The sequence below is a fragment of the Uranotaenia lowii genome, chromosome 3 (genome assembly GCF_029784155.1).
Source record: "Uranotaenia lowii strain MFRU-FL chromosome 3, ASM2978415v1, whole genome shotgun sequence".
Classification (NCBI taxonomy): domain Eukaryota; kingdom Metazoa; phylum Arthropoda; class Insecta; order Diptera; family Culicidae; genus Uranotaenia; species Uranotaenia lowii.
The window spans coordinates 175,941,719-175,958,375 of NC_073693.1; the positions used below are offsets into that span (position 1 = coordinate 175,941,719).

The 16,657-nt window shown below is 37.8% G+C and overlaps 2 protein-coding genes across 3 annotated transcripts; one reads left to right on the top strand and one right to left on the bottom strand.

The window, feature by feature from the left end:
• Window positions 1–1,232: 1,232 nt before the first annotated feature.
• Window positions 1,233–4,257, bottom strand: LOC129752923 (cyclin-dependent kinase 5 homolog). The gene is made up of 3 exons (XM_055748714.1): window positions 3,876–4,257; window positions 3,261–3,813; window positions 1,233–2,174 (listed from the first exon to the last, which is right to left on the bottom strand). Exons 1-3 carry the CDS (start codon window positions 4,041–4,043, stop codon window positions 2,026–2,028), a joined length of 870 nt encoding a protein of 289 aa, XP_055604689.1. The 5' UTR covers window positions 4,044–4,257; the 3' UTR covers window positions 1,233–2,025.
• A 1,968-nt stretch (window positions 4,258–6,225) lies between these two features.
• On the top strand, window positions 6,226–16,309 carry LOC129754480 (dnaJ homolog subfamily C member 13). Of its 2 annotated transcripts, XM_055750580.1 has the most exons (17): window positions 6,226–6,340; window positions 6,691–7,081; window positions 7,178–7,318; window positions 7,583–7,732; window positions 8,091–8,686; window positions 8,793–9,045; window positions 9,110–9,907; window positions 9,964–10,520; window positions 10,586–10,754; window positions 10,819–11,946; window positions 12,013–12,210; window positions 12,274–13,595; window positions 13,711–14,557; window positions 14,619–15,164; window positions 15,228–15,350; window positions 15,414–15,672; window positions 15,735–16,309. In XM_055750580.1, exons 2-17 carry the CDS (start codon window positions 6,884–6,886, stop codon window positions 15,860–15,862), a joined length of 7,413 nt encoding a protein of 2,470 aa, XP_055606555.1. In that variant the 5' UTR covers window positions 6,226–6,340; window positions 6,691–6,883; the 3' UTR covers window positions 15,863–16,309. The 2 variants fall into 2 exon arrangements, with proteins under 2 accessions (XP_055606555.1, XP_055606556.1); XM_055750581.1 differs by lacking the exon at window positions 7,583–7,732.
• Window positions 16,310–16,657: the final 348 nt, after the last annotated feature.

A 16,657-nucleotide genomic window follows, 5' to 3' on the forward strand; every position in this document is an offset into this window, starting at 1 on the left:
CCCGTTGCCCTTCAAAAACGGTAGTTCGAGACTACACCCGCATTGGGAGGTTGAATTTCGTTCGTTTCGGTCTGTTAGCAAAATTTTCTCCCCCGACTTCCGCGATCCGAGTTCGCCATTTTGATTTCCAAGAATTTTTTTTGTAATCTGAAAACGGAAATAGGTACTCGAACGAAGATGAGATTTGCGAAGAATAAACGTTCAAAATACCGGAACCTTCAAGCTGGGGTAACTGCAGTCTAGAAGCAGCAAACATAGACCGCCCAGAATCAGCCGGTATTGCAGTTATCATCAGAGCCAGAGGCAAAAGCAAAATAAATCTGAAATCTTCACAATTCAACATAATATATAAATTCATGCTAAAATTTTCATATTATTTAAAAGACAATGATCAACTAAAGTAAATTTCATTTCAATTTTCGAAGTCAAACGAAAACAAATACCAGCTAAAATGGATTTTTGACAGCTTGATATTTTCTGTTGACACTGCCGATTTCACGCACACCAACAAAGGTGAGGGCAAAACTCGATTCATGCTCATTTTCAGCGTGGATGGTCCAACACTTTCGGGTGGTGAAAACGAATACGGTATTAGATAGCATTGCAGATAAAGGTTAACGATATAAAATCGTTCTTCAAAGAAGGGCAAAGTGCGAGTATGTAGACTCGCGATTTTAACATCTCTGGTTATTTGATCAATTGAGATTTAGTGGTCCTCGATTCCCCACCATTTTTCAAAATCCAAAAAATATTGCTTTTTTTTGAAACAGTCAGAATTTGGGGAAAATAACTTATTAAAAAATGTATTAAAAAATACCTTATGATACCTTGAAAATGTAGAAAACCATACAATTTTTTATTTTCATTTTATCATTTATAATAAAGAAGTTATGGAACAACGAAAAAAAGTGGCCCACGATTCCCCACTCTCCCATACCTTTTATTTTATTTTTGTGGCATTCGTGTTAGTGAAAATTAGTGAAAGTTCGGTATTTTTATCGAACAACCGCTAGATGTTTATATGGGGAGTATGGTTTGGCGAATCGCCATCAGGCATGATGGATAGGAACGATAGGCACTTTCGAAGGGAAAATAGTTTGGTCTCAATAAGTTTTTGCCGAATATATAATTAACGTTTTCCAAAATACTTGTTTCTGAACATAACCGACATGCTGGTAATTTTTAACAACAAAAAAAAACATTAGAACAAATGATGTGATATATGTATAAATGCCAATGCTTACCATTTGTATGCTTTTCTATTTATATGATTTTCCAATATTTATTTGATCTTTATTTGCAGTACACTCTTTTAATCTTACCTATTTTATACGAGATGTAGCTTCATTAGAACAACACATCGATATTCTTAATGCTATTTCCACTATCACGGAATGACATGTTCATGATCATTTTTTTTATTTTCATCACTAATCTTTCGTTTTGATGCTGGTGGTCATTGTAATGCACACGAGATTTTTAGTTGATTATTTCCATGTAGGAATTATTATATTATGATTACTCTTAAATTATTTGAATTCAATCCTTTGAAGCTTTCTAGGAAACATGCATTACGAATATATATTTGAAGCCTACGATTATTTGTTGTAAAAAAATTGTTTACAAGAAAAAAAATGCTTTCAACATAGAACATTTTCAAAAATTCCAGCTTTACATCTTCCAGGGTAATGGTCAATATTTGAATCAATTTAGTATTGCATCGACAGTTTCAAGAAACTTGTTAGTGACAGACAGGTTTCACCAAAAGTTCTCACTAATTGTTGGTGTAACTTTGCCAATTTCTCGAAAAGCGTGAAACCCATGGATACAAAATCTGGAGGACTAGATAAAAAAAATGGTGCTGGTTGATGTTGCTTCCTGTTCTCGATTTCACTCATCGATTGTGTCCATCGGATTCACCAGAGTGGAGGAACCGGTCACTGCCGCACTGGAGGATCCTACTGTAGAACTCGCGGTCCTTCTGCTGCCAGTAGTTAGCAGCGACTTGAGCTGTTATAATCGCTTTCAGTTCTCCGTAAAATAAGGATGCGCCATCGCTTGTTCGGCACTCAGTCTCAGTGTTGGGCGGCAAATCAACAGTTTTTGCAGCAGATCGCGTCCCTTGGAGTTCATCCGGGGTACCACTTGACTCCAAGAGGTCGTCGCCGGGTATACTGGAAGATATTTAGTTGGTTTTTGAAAAGCCGAAACCGTTTCTTAAACTAAATTTTCTGCTTTTGTCGAACACTATTTTCTAGTTGTGCTTGTTGTTTAAGTTAAATAGTAGGATAAATGTTTTTTTTTCGAAGTTTGCATCAGTAAAATAAATATGGAGACCATATAACATAAACTCTCATATAATGTTTTATGAGCGCTATCGCACATTAAAATAATGTATGAAAGAATTAATATCTGTAAACTAGAAATATTGTTCATCAGGTTATATCGTGAGACGGATATCCACGTAAATAAATAAAATAGATGAAATACCTATAAAATGAATTTCTGTCTATCTATCTGTTCCCTTTAGACTCGGAAACTACTGAATCGATTTGCGTAAAACTTGGCAGGTCGGGGCTTCTGAGGCCGGAGAAGGTTCTTAAAAATGTTCGAAACCATTCCCACTAACTTGAAGGGAGTCTCCCAAGCAAAACGAAACATGTTTGCGTAGCTCGTGAACCAATGCAGCGAATTAAACCAAATTTGGAATCAGTGGGTATTATTTAGAAACGGAATAATTCTTATCTATCTCTTTTTCTTTTTTTTAAATGACTCGAGAACTAATCGAGAAACGAAACAGAATTTTTCATGGAAAATGCTTTTATGATAGTTTGAGACCCCTTCTTCCTTCTAGTGCGGGGAATTTTAAAGGGGAGGGAGAGTCCCCCATACAAAAGGTTTTCGTATAATTCGAGAACTAATGAAGCCAATGAAACTAAAATTGGTATGAGAGTTTTAGATTGTTGCTGTTTTTGGGGAAAAAAGGCAACATTTTAAAGAATGGGTGGTTCCCATTCGGTGGGGAGGGGGATGGTCCGATTCACCCAAAACTTTGGACATTATTTTATTTACAATACAATAAGTCATCCTACTAATTTCGGGCCAAATCTGAGAGGGTCGATGCATGTCATGGTTCCTTGGTATAGACATACATACACATATATGTGTAATCAAGATAAATAGATGCAATAGAAACCAATTAAAATAAATGTAATTATTACGCTAAGTCGCCAGCGTATAAAGCCTTTAACATAACTTACATGGAAACGGTTTGTAATCCGAAAGCTGGGTAATTCCGGGCCAAGTATCTTCTGTGGGAGTACCCAGTAACTTGAAAATCCTTTTTAATTGATCATCCACATCTGAACCCGGGAAAAGGGGTCTACCAGCGTTGGCCAGTTCCGCGAAAATGCATCCCGCAGACCACATATCGATGCTGGTAGTGTACAATTTAGCTCCAAATAGAACATCTGGAGGACGATACCACAGAGTGACTACTTCGGCTGAATAACATTTTACCGGAATGCCAAAGGCTCTTGCCAGACCAAAATCAGCCAACTTGAGCTCGCCGTTTTTGTTGATTAATAGGTTCTGTGGTTTCAAATCCCGATGTAGGACGTTGTGGCTGTGACAAAAAGCCAATCCTCGTAGTAGCTGGTACATGAAACTCTTCACCACGTCCGGGTCAATTTCTCCGTTCAAGCTATCAAAGTACTTTTTTAAATCCTGGTCGCAATGTTCAAAGACCAGCGTTAGTTTTTTATCTGAATGGAGCACATCATAAAGCCGAACGATATTTTTATGCTTGAGTTCCTAAAAATGAATAAACAATTAAGTCGAAATAAGCTATCTAATTTTATTATCATAATAGGTACCTTCAGCAAACAAATTTCCCTAAGAGCCGAGCTCGGAACCCCCTCATCGTCTTCATCCAGACGTACACGTTTTAGGGCCACTATTTCCAAAGTGTCCCGATTTTTACCTTTGAAAACTGTTCCGTACGTCCCCTCTCCAATCTTTTCCAATTTTTCATACTTTTGCATTTTACGGAGGAAAATTTTTACGGTTTTACTTTGTATCAAAATTTTAAACGTTGATTGTCGATTTTCAATTGGTTACCAACTCTGGTGTTCACTTTTTTTTGTTTCCAACCGAATTTCGCTTAAAAACTACAAATTTACGGACAAAACTTGATTTTCCTCGAAAACTGCACAGAATTCCGCAAACAATCTGCAGCGAAGCATCAATAAGCGATCAAAAGCAATATTTACATTAGTTCTGTTCAATAATTTCACACTGACACAAATCGCGTTGCATTTCCGATGCACTTCGCTCTTCAAACTTCTTTTTAGAATTTTTAATTGTAATTGTTGATTTATTTACACACGAAAACCTTTTAGCACAGGCTTTTTTATAAGGTCAAGGAAATTTTAAGTACATTCGAAACTAAGTATTACATTTCTGAACAACTGTGAATTTGTTTTTTTTAATTACTTTATTTGAAACGGCTCATACCTTTGAGTTTTAAGGAGCCAATTAAACTCGTTTTGTGTTTATAACAATTGCCCGCATGAATCGGTATTATACAATAACGATTTCCATTGTCTTCTTCCCAAGACACACGAAAGATTAGCTTTATAGTTTTGGATTATTAATGTACGATTAAACTAGTCTTTTTTTCATGGAATGGAATCGTTTGGACGCACTTTACGATACAGCGAACGGGTCGTTAAGTAGAGTAACCATTCATTTTTTTTGCTTTTTTCTTTATTCAAATTGTAGCTAAAAGATAGATGTTATCGTTATTTAATCTTCAATTTCACGTTTCACTGACGCTACAGCTTATCTTCTAAAGATCTTTTAACAATTAAAAATAATAAATGGTACCTTCTATCTTTCATTATTATTATTACGTTCAAATTAAAAACATTAGGAGTTTTTTTACAACTGTTTATTAGACACTTTTAAAACGATATTGTTATTCACATACCTATAATAAACATTGTTTCTTCAACCGAAATTTCATGTTTCCGAGCAGCCGAGCGTAACTGCCAGGTTTTGTCCTCCAGCTGCAATTTCATCGCCTTCTCCTTCGGGAGCAGCCCTAACATGTTTTGTTCGCTCCATGATTTTAGAGACGCCTTTCAGCACCGCGTTTGCCATTTTCTTTTCTCGATCCTCCAGCAACGTTTCCTCCACCTTTGCCTAAGACTTCAGGCCTGAGACATCCGTCTATCTGCGCCTGAAATAAAATAATTCACTTTAAGAAAAATTAGTTATTATCAATGAATAAATCGGTGTACTCACCTTCGCACATTCGGAGCCGGCGCTGTCGGCTTCTAATCCTTTGATACGTCGGAACCGTCGCTTTTGCCTTCCAGACCGACCCAAAACAGTAATATTCGCGATAACTGTGCCGGGAGATGATTTTTTTCCGGCATAAATTCGGTCACGTGGGGTTTGACAGCAGAAAAATTGGGGGAGCGTTGCTAAAATAATCAATTTTATTTCATGATTATTGATTTTATCTTCCAGGAATAATAGTTTATCTTATCGGCGCGTTGCTAAATTTTTCATTCAGTTTTTTTGAAGATTAATCGTATCTTTTAGAAATAGTTTTAACTCGTTTCTAGCGAAGGCACATTAGCAATGACCCAAAAGAAATTCTAACTATAAATATAATCAGAACTGAATAATTCGAAAGATTAAATGTATGGTTTTTCGCTATGCGGGTGATTACTTAGGTCTAGCACTTTTTGTTTCAAGAGGAGAAAAAGATAGAAAGGAAAATAGGAAATTGAAAAGAATAATAGACGGAGATCGATAATTATAATTTGTAATTATTTATTGATTAGTACAACTTCATCGCAGCCTGTTAGTTACAATTAAATTTATAGTTAGGTTTCAATGATTTTTTTTAAAGAATTTCAAATGCTTTAACTGCTGCAAAACAAACAAATCTAAAAGGTGAAAAATAAACAAAAAAAAATCGTTTAATTGACAACAATTTGTGAAAGCTTTAAATCTGCACTATTTATAATTAACAAGTTCTCCACAAATCATTTTTTCTACGAATTTGAAATATTCAATATTGTGTATGTCAGTATGTGCATGCGATAAAATTTTTAAATCATGAAGACATATTTAACATGTTAAAAAAAAATAGAACATTTAGCTCAGTCTAGAAATACAGTGAATGCCTGATTTTTTGAACAAATCGTACAAAACAACCGAACCGACTTCACGTCATCTGGACCGAATCAAAAAGCGTGAATCCTCCTTCCTTTCATGACAAAAATTATTGAAGTGCGCAAAAAAATTAATTTTTTGCTAGTTTTCCGTAAGTATTCTCCACAAATTTACCGTCATTCGATAGAGTAGGTAAAGTTGTACAAGATTAAAGTGTTCAAGTGATCGGAAAAACGTTTTTACTACTGAAAATTTCACTTTTCATTTCATGTTTGACGTTCGATGATTGCCACTGATAGAAAATTGAAAGCCCTCCCCTTTTTCCATTTAGCGATCTTCTTCTTCGTAGTTTGTGACAAGAGTGATGTTCTTTGTTGTTTATTTTTATTTTTTATGTTTTCTTTTTGGTTTTCTTGTTGTGATTTGATAATCAGCCATCCAGTATAGTGTTGTATTTATTGTATTATTTTTTATTAATATGCCGACATTAATGTTTTTTAGCTGCGTGAGAGGCAAGGAAGGATCTTAGACGGTAGCTCAGAGCATAGCCCGCGTTAGAAAATATATTCGATCGATCGGTTTTAAAAGTTGCGCTATCAGCTACATTGCAGTCTTGAGGAGTCAGCGGATTGAAGAAATCCATTTCATCTTCATGATTCATCTGGAAGCGTGATATTTGTACAGCTAGTGAAAAATGTCGACTGCAACCGTGAGAGAAAATGTTGATCTGGAATGTTTTCTGGTGACGAAGCATTCCTGGAAAGGCAAATATAAACGAATCCTCTCGATTGGCACCACCGGTGTTGCAACTTACAATCCGGAGAAATTCGACCAGACAAACAGGTGGCAGTACAACGAAGTGTTCAGCGCTCTACCCAACAAATATGGAAACGTAAGTATTTGGATTGATAAGATTTCAATTTTTTTAAAGATTTTTTCTCCACAATAATTTTTCCTTAAATTACGTGTAAAACATATACTTTTACAGACAACTAATGAGTTTGCTCTGAACCTGCGAAAGGACAAAAAACTAGATACCATCAAATTTTCATCTGAATTTCGTAACGAAATTTTGACAACTCTGCTGAAGAACTACAAAGAGTTTGCAGATAAACCGAAGCAAATTCTGGTAAGTGCCAAACTGACTTTTATAATAAATCATCGCTTTTTGTTTTTTCTGTTTTTGAGCTTGTTTTTGAACCACGGCAGATTACTACAAATCTAGTGTTTTCAATATCTTAATTCGGAAAAAGCATTAGATCAGAATCCAACAATTTAGCCCTGCACACATGACGCGAAATTTTCAAAGCTTTTCTGATTGATTTTTCTCATTGGCGGGAACCGATTTGTCATCGGATGCAATCTTATTTTATTCTTTTATTTTCTGTTTCAGGATGACGTAGAATATCCTACTGAGTCCTATCAAAGTACTTCGTGGGCTTCTAGTGTTAGGTTAAATAGTTGGATTAGGATCCTAATGTCGTCGCTGCTGCTACGGCCTAACGTCAGCAAAAGCTTACCGTGCTGTACACTCGAATCCCATGTGAGTTCCTACTAGGCAGCTTTCCAGTTTATCCTGTTATCTTTTTTTCGTATATTCTTTTTGTTCCACATTTTTCCAATGGGCCAATAGTATGCATTTGATTGGTTGCACGAATTCCCTAATGTGTGTAAAATTTCGCATTTGTAAGATTAACTATCACGTCAACATTGGTAACTAACAAATATGTTGCTTCTGTTGAAGCAACTCGGCAGTATTAAATTTGAAAGATGGTTCTGTTACATACAGAAGCGCGAAAATCGTGGGGATTAAAGTTGTGCATGTATAGTGTTACTTTAGCTAGAGCTTAGTATACAGAAAAGCTTACAGATTAACGCTGATATGGGTTATATCCTTTCAGAAATTTGATGCATTCAAACACCATTGGTCAGGAACAACACTGCCTGCAGTTCTGGAAGTGACACCATGTTCACTAGACCAGTTGGATCCAACAACGAACACGGTAGTGGCCAGTTACAACTTTAAGGACATCGATGGCATTATTGGAATACAGGATTATAACGATGGCATTGTAGTGGCATATGGTGGCCACAGTCGGCTTCATCTGTTCCGTGTTTCCAATCATCACGATGTGGTACAAATGATTGTCAATAATGCCCAACATTATCTCAGTATTGAAATCAAGGTATTGAAGAACCAAATAACACTCGACCAATTTGAGCGGCAGCGTTTCGGGGCATTCAGTGGTGATCAACACCAGACATCTCTATCGGAATTTACCGTCCAGAAAATAACGCCAAGACATTCGGAACCCATGCGTCGTATTTTGTGCTTAACTGATTCGACCATTTTGGAACGAGATCCACAAACTTACAGCATTTGCACACTTAGACCGTTGATCGAAGTATTTGCGCTGGTTAGATATGACGAAAATATTCAAAAATTTTCCATAGAATACAAAAACGGCTTGATCAGGACGTATATCACGAATGACAGGTAAATTTCCTTTTTCATAAAACAAAATCATTGCATGATAGTTATAAATATGTTATATGAATCTATGATTGAGACTTTTCCTAATATCACTGCGAACTATTTGTAGAGACTCACTTCTAGCAACTTTGCTTGATTCCGTAAGATCGTGTGGAAACCAAGATGTACACGTACGCATTTCAAAAACACCCCGTGGTCGACGTGTAGGTCCTCTAACTGTGTCCGTCGATGAAGAAACCGAAGCAAACCTTTTACGCTACATTATCAGTTGTTACCAATATCCGGTAAAGCGGTTCGATGTGCTGGAACGTTTCAATGCTAACATCCCGTACAGTGGACTGAATTATAGCGTTACACAAGATGTAAGACGCCGTTGATCCGGAATTCTATAGTATAATTTATTTATTTATTTTTTTCTTATTTTAGAGTTTGTTTTCCGAAAACAAAGAACGTTTAATAACTGGAGCCTTGCAAGCTTTGATAGGGGCTGGCTCCAAAGAAGATTTGACGCAGCTGAACAATGCTGAATTGGAAGCGTCGTTCCACGTATTACGGCGGTTGCTAGCTAGTAAAGTTGGATTTGCAGCTTTCACGAATTTAGCGGGATTTCGCGAAGCCATTGGAGTGCGAGTTGTCCATGCACTAAAGCGAAACAACCTAGCCATAACATACGCTGCAATCGATATGATTAATGCTTTGATGCACCCGATGCATGCCGAATATGATCTTAAGCAAGAGCAACTGAATAAATCATCTCTGTTACATTCCAAAGGTTTTCTTGAACAATTGCTGGACATGTGGACGAAACATGTGAATCTGGGTTCAGGAGCCTTAGTTCTTTCTGCGATGTTGGACTTTCTGACATTCGCATTGTGCGTCCCTTATAGTGAAACAACAGACGGCAAACAATTCGACATGTTGTTAGAAATGGTGGCTAGCCGCGGACGAACATTGTATAAGCTTTTTCAACATCCTTCATTGGCCATCGTCAAAGGCAGTGGATTAGTGATGAAAGCACTAATCGAAGAGGGTGACGCTGCTATTTCACGTAAAATGCAAACTCTCGCGCTAGATGAAGCTGCCTTATGCCATCACTTGCTCGTTGCTCTTTACACGCCTTCCCATGATTCAACTATGGTTACTCTGCGTCAACTTTCAAGACATCTTGTAGGGCTTTGGATGATCGATAGTCCTGAAGCAATGTCTTTATTCAAGAGAATTTTCGTAAGTATTCTAAAATTCTAGTAACGTATTGCTTAATCTTAATTTTCTTGCCTCAGCCTGCCGGACTGCTATCGTTCATAGAAAGCGAAGATCCAGTGCCTAAAGATGATATCGAAGATGATAAACTGAATTTCCGTGACAACCTAAAATTAGCAGTGCAACACTCTGGAAGAACAAAACGCCTAAACTATCTGATCGAAAAGCACCTGGAGGGTATAAAACATTGGGGTTTGAATTTAATTGACCGACAAGAGAAAATTCAACAATCACAGAAAAATCGTCCAATCGTTTTGCGCAATCGCCGTCAGAAAAAGAAAACTAATGACGATGTAGTTAATCTGCCATTGTTTTTCTATCAGTTTAATAAAAATCACGCCATGCCAAATTTAATTTGGAACCACAAAACTCGAGAAGAGCTACGCGTTGCTTTGGAGAACGAAATTCGCCAGTTTAATGCCGACAAAGATCTTGCTGGCAATATACTGGTGGCGTGGAATTATGATGAGTTTGAAGTGCATTACCAGTGCTTGGCGGATGAAATCAAGATCGGTGACTATTACATTCGATTGTTGTTGGAAAGAGACGATTGGCCACAAAATTTAGTGAAAAATCCGTAAGTTGATAATGATATTTTATTCCTTTGCTACTGTATTGCAATTAATTTGACTATCTTTTTAGAACCGAGTTATTCAACGCTCTCTACCGAAGAGTGTTGTGCCGCAACCGATTGAACGATGATCAGTTAACGGTGACATCTTTGCAGGCACTGGCTAAAGTTTATAGGCGATACTATGAAGATATAGGATACTTCAGTGATATGACTTACATATTGCAAATGTTAGATCGGGTATTTAATGATTACAAAATCCTTGTTCGACGTAGAAGCTAATGATTTTTTTATGACTTTACAGTGTTTATCTCCAGCTCTTCGAGATGCTTTGATTGGACTGGTAAAGAATCTAGTGTTGCATAAATCTAACTGCCGTTCGCTAGTGGAACACGTCAATTGTTTGGTAGATCTCATAACGTTGGCACATTTGCACACTGGACGGGCAATGCCAAACACGAAAACAAATGTTATTGAGGCCGGACCAAACATGAAAATGCACGAAGAAAAGGATTGGTACTACAATGTGGAACGGGAAAACGAAAAACCGGAACGATGTGGACCAGTAACATTTTCGGAATTGAAAAACTTATGGAATAAAAATGTACTGACAGCTCGTACGCGATGTTGGGCAGTTGGAATGGATGGTTGGCGCTCTCTGCAGCAAATTCCTCAGCTAAAATGGTGTCTCATGGCTAAAGGATCTCCGCTTTATAACGAAACCGAGTTAGCACAACATGTGTTAGACGTGTTGATAAAATGCACGAGTTTTTTCCCCAGTCGAGCACGTGATGGTGAAGCTGTGCTTATTCCAGGGCCTAGGTTATCGCGTAAACTATCCGAGTTTATCTGTCTGCCACATATTGTTCAAGTATGCCTTACGCATGATCCGGGTTTGGTCGAACGAGTTGCATCACTGCTCTGTCAAATCATGGAAGATAATCCAGAGATGTCAAAAGTATATCTCACTGGTGTTTTTTATTTCATGCTAATGTACACGGGTAGCAATATACTGCCCATTGCAAGGTTTCTTAAAATGACTCACATGAAACAAGCCTTTCGTAGCGAAGAAACGTCATCTCAATCCGGTATCATGCACCGCAGCATTTTAGGCCAACTTCTGCCAGAGGCAATGGTATGCTTTCTTGAAAACCACAGCGCTGAAAAATTTGCTGAAACTTTCTTAGGCGAATTCGACACTCCCGAAGTGATTTGGAGTTCAGAGATGCGTCGTATGTTAATTGAAAAAATATCTGGACATATTGCTGATTTCACACCGAAATTGAAAGGTCACACCATGGCTCGGTATCCTTATTTAGCTATTCCGGTAATAAGCTATCCACAGCTGGAAAACGAACTGTTTTGTCATATATTTTACTTACGACATTTATGTGATACGCGCAAATTTCCCAATTGGCCAATTCCTGACCCCGTAAGATATTTAGCTTGTAGAAAAAATTGGTTTTATTTAAGTTTAAAATTTAAATTATTATTGCAGGTTCAATTATTAAAGCATACATTGGATGCATGGCGAAAAGAAGTCGAAAAGAAACCTTCGTCGATGACTGTTAACCAAGCATATGAAGACTTGTGTATTGACTTGAACAAAATACCTCAACCGGATGAATCTATTATTCGGAAAAGTTACTATAAACTTGCTCAGATTTATCATCCCGATAAAAACCCTAAAGGACGAGTAAGGATAACTTTATCCCCACATTCAATTGTAATCTCCATTTATTACCGTTCTTGCTTTTAGGAAATTTTTGAACGCGTCAATCGAGCTTATGAGTTTCTATGTTCCCGTCGAGGAAGCAGCGATGGACCGAACCCTAGCAATATCGTCCTTATCTTGCGCACCCAAAGCATTCTGTTTGATCGATATTCTGAAGTACTGCGTCCTTACAAATATGCCGGTTATCCTCAGCTTATCAAAACAATTCGCCTGGAAACGAAGGATGATCAATTGTTTTCAAAAACAGTGCCACTTTTGAGTGCGGCATGTGAACTGTGCTATCACACGGTGCATTGTTCTGCACTGAACGCCGAGGAACTTCGTCGAGAAGAAGGTATTGAAGCACTACTGGAGGCTTATTCACGATGTGTGTCGGTAATGGGTGCTGATTCGCAGCGTGATTCGTTGCATTATGAGGTTATCTCAAACATCACGAGGTGCTTCGAGGTAGCGTGTTGCTTTGAAAGTTGCCGCAAAAAAATACTTGAACTTCCTCAACTTATTGTGGATGTTTGTCGAGTTGTGTACTTCAAACACACACTCTCAGTCAGTTTGGTTACAAGTTTGGCAATCAACAACTACGATCTGCAATGCAATCTCGTAAGGAATGGAGTACTGTGGTCACTTATGATCTTTTTATTCGATTATGATTACACGCTCGATGAAAGCGGTGTTTCAACAGATGAAAAGTCAAACAGCCAACAAGTATCGAACAATCTGGCTAAACTTTCATTGTTGGCTTGTGTTGCTTTAGCCGGCTACCACATGACTCTGTTGGATGATCCAAAAGAAGCTCTTATGCAAGCTCCGTCAAAATCAAATCCCACATCCAGAAGTGATTCTCCGCAGCAACAACAATCACTAACGGTAGCAACTCGTAGTAACTCATTAACTCCATCACAAACTTATTCGCAAAATGCCTCCAATCTGATCCAAAACAATTCAAGTCTGATCCAAGCGGCAACAACCATCGATAAGACACGGCAAGATAAATCAGAATCTCAATCTCTTACGGAATCTGATGAACCTGCCGACTATGAGAAAGGGCTAAGCAGTAAGAAGTATAAAATATCAACAGCTGCACCAGCCAATGCGATCGTTAAGAAAATGTTAGATCAACTTTTAACGACGTTTGTCGCTAACAAAATGGTAACTGATAGCGACTGTGATGTTTTGAAACTACTCAACTCCAATTCACGCAATCCGTACCTCATTTGGGACAACGGGACCCGTGCTCAGCTGATGGATTTCCTTGAATTCCAACGTACGAATGCGTCCAAAGAACAGTACGAAGATGTCTCTGACATTTATGAAGTGGTTAAAACATTCTCATTCGATGCTCACAGGTAATTCTAAGCTTTAGCTATTGTTGTCGTGTTGGTTAATATTGAGTTTCATGCTTCGATGCTGTTTTGAAAATTCATAAATATTTTTTTTAAATCAATTTGTTTTCTGTTTCAGGGATGAGCTGAAAATTGGCGGCATTTTCATTCGAATTTATAACGAGATGCCAACGTTTCCAATAGCCAATCCGAAAACATTTGTGATCGATTTGCTTGAGTTCCTTAAACAAGCTTTCAACCATTTGACAGCGCAAGTCTCTAACACCATCCCGTCACCTAGTGGCAATTTAACCAATAGTCAAGGTATCTTAATTCCCACCAAAGCTTGGAAACCGTTAGTTCCAGCAAAGAATGGCAACGGATCGAACAACAATAACAATAATGCCGCTGGCCAATCAAACGTAAACACCGTACTAAGCGAATATAATCGAGCAAAACAAAGAAGTCAATTAGCCAAACCAGATCAAGAAACATCATCTAAAATTTATGATTTCACGTCAGACGCGAATGCAATCAACCATATTGTCATGGTATTTAAAGCACTGATATCGGTTATCAAATCTAATAGCAATGTTGAGATTCAATGCATAGGACATTTTGAAATGTTGTTTGGATTTTTGTCGTCAAATTTGTGCGATCGCGATAAGATTTTGAAGTCGTTGGCACTTGAAGTGGTGTGCTTGGTGTCAAGAAATAAAGAATGCGTAACGGAGATTTCAGCGTGCGAAATATTTGGCCTTTATCTGGTTACCTTAAAAGACAAAGACCTACGAGACGTACAGCTAAAGGTTTTGGAAACTCTGTCTGGACTTTTAAATGTTCCAAAAATGATTAAAGAAGGTCACGCAAAGGGAGCTGTCATTTATTTGCTGGACCTTTTCTGCAATTCTAATAATCCTCAAATAAGGGAATGCTGTGCGGAACTTTTGTCGAAAATGAACGCTGATAAACTTAGCGGACCAAAGGTAACCTAAATCAAAAATTTATTGAATACACTTACTTTGATATTTCTTTTTCTTATCGCAGATTCGCATCACGGTATGCAAGTATTTGCCACCAGTATTCCTCGATGCTATGATTGATTCTCCATCGGTTGCAGTTCAAATGTATGAATCGACCCATGAACATCCGGAACTGATATGGAATGATCGGATACGGACTAGTGTGTCCGATGCTGTTCATGATATGGCCGACAGTTTTCACGCTCAACAGAAGCAAAATCCAAAAACAAATTGGCGCGACCCGGATGTTCTACCGGAAATAATATCGAGCGAGCTGGTTGTTTCCGGAGTTTACCTGAGATTATACATTTCAAACCCAGGGTGGACTTTGCGCAAGCCAAAACAGTTTTTGTCGGATTTACTCGATTTTATAGTGGAAAATATTAGCAAAAATGGAGTGGACAAAAATTTGCTTGATATTTCAACGACTGCACTAGTTTTACTTTTGAATGCCCAACCTACTTTAGCCGACTCCGTTCCAGTGCTGGGTCACATTCCAAAATTTTTCCGCCAGTTATCAGTGCAACCAAAAAGTGCATTGGCAGTGCTGCATCAATTATCACTTTCGGAGGTTTGTATCTTCATGTGTCTCGTTGAAAATTGATGAATGAATTAATATTTCTTTAATTATCAGATCTGTGTAAGTGCGATCTCACAAACTGATTGCATATTGTCGCTAAAATCTTGCATGGAGAATCACCGAGAATTGGTTGCCACAGCTTGCGAAACGCTGAGTAGATTGTTCAAATGCCAACATGTAAGTTTATCAGGTGCCTATTTTTAAAGAAAATTAACAAAATTAAACGTTATCTCTTCTAAGGACTCCTTAATACGGCAATCACTTGAATGCCAATTAATTCCGTACCTGTTAGCACTCTTGGAAAGTCGCATTGAAGCCACTACGAACCCCGCAATGGTAAAGGCACAAATTGTTGCTGCCCTCAAAGCCATGACATCCAATCTAACCTATGGAGATAGGGTGGCACATATACTGAATCAGAATCCTGTATGGGCCGAATATCGCGATCAGAAACACGATCTATTTATAACGGATTCAAACGTGCAAGGTTACTTGACAGGTAAAAAATAGCACATCCTTCAGCAGTTAAGTTTAATACTTATAACATATTCTCTTCAACAGGTGCTCCTAACACCACTGCAGGCTACCTAACTCAGGGACCGACTAAAAACATTGAGGTTCTAACATCACCACCACCGATCGATCGGGATGATCCTTTGTTCGCCCGTAGTGCTAGTAACGACTCGTAATAATAAACAACGTTCGTCCAGACACGTGGTGTGATTCAAGTGCGCATGCATGCCGCCAAGACAGGAGATCAACTGAAAACCCCAGGGTAGCCATTTCATCATACTATTTGTACTTTGTAAATGAACTGATAAACATATTACCTAGTTAGTTAGATCCCATCACACCCAACCTATTATAAAAGTAAAACCAACCCTACTATCTGAATCGAACTTGCACGAAATTTCCCGTGCAATCAATTAAGAAAAAAAAACTTCTCACTCGTCACGATCAAACGACACCAGTAAATAGCTTACAAAGTATAACTGTAAAAGAACAAAATCGTAAATATGGAGATCATGATTTTTAATATAATGTGATATTTTTAAAGTGTAATATATTAATATGAAGTAACTGTAACTTCAGAACAATAAATGGAAATAAAATAAAGAAATAATTATTATTGATTATCTGCTGAGCTATTCAATTATTACCGCTGCAAAGTGGGACGTGAAGAGGGTTTAACACTAACATATTTTGCTGAAAGTTTATCAACAGGCTCTACATTTGCATACGTTTAGGTGATCGAGTGAATAGCGTGGTAAGACGGAAACCGCTGGTTCGTTAATGGCATCTCATTACTGTGTTTTTAACCTTCCAAAGTCGTTCGGGTCAATATGACCCGAAGCGCACATTCAAATCATCATAACGCTTCGAGAAAAAATCGCAAAAAAATGATATTAAAAACCTCCCTGGGGAATCACAATCTGTATAACTTCCTGTGACCACCGGAAGTGCTCCCTCAAAAAAATCCGTAA

What these genes read in the sequence shown, in the direction of transcription:
- LOC129752923 (XM_055748714.1), bottom strand. Translation starts at nt 4,043, where the DNA reads ATGCAAAAGTATGAAAAATTGGAAAAGATTGGAGAGGGGACGTACGGA. An exon ending in GGGAAATTTGTTTGCTGAAG is followed by an intron (nt 3,814 to 3,875) that starts GTACCTATTATG and finishes ATTCATTTTTAG; the next exon opens with GAACTCAAGCATAAAAATAT. An exon ending in GGATTACAAACCGTTTCCAT is followed by an intron (nt 2,175 to 3,260) that starts GTAAGTTATGTT and finishes AATATCTTCCAG; the next exon opens with TATACCCGGCGACGACCTCT.
- LOC129754480 (XM_055750580.1), top strand. Translation starts at nt 6,884, where the DNA reads ATGTCGACTGCAACCGTGAGAGAAAATGTTGATCTGGAATGTTTTCTG. An exon ending in TTCTCATTCGATGCTCACAG is followed by an intron (nt 13,596 to 13,710) that starts GTAATTCTAAGC and finishes TTTCTGTTTCAG; the next exon opens with GGATGAGCTGAAAATTGGCG. An exon ending in ATCAATTATCACTTTCGGAG is followed by an intron (nt 15,165 to 15,227) that starts GTTTGTATCTTC and finishes TTTAATTATCAG; the next exon opens with ATCTGTGTAAGTGCGATCTC.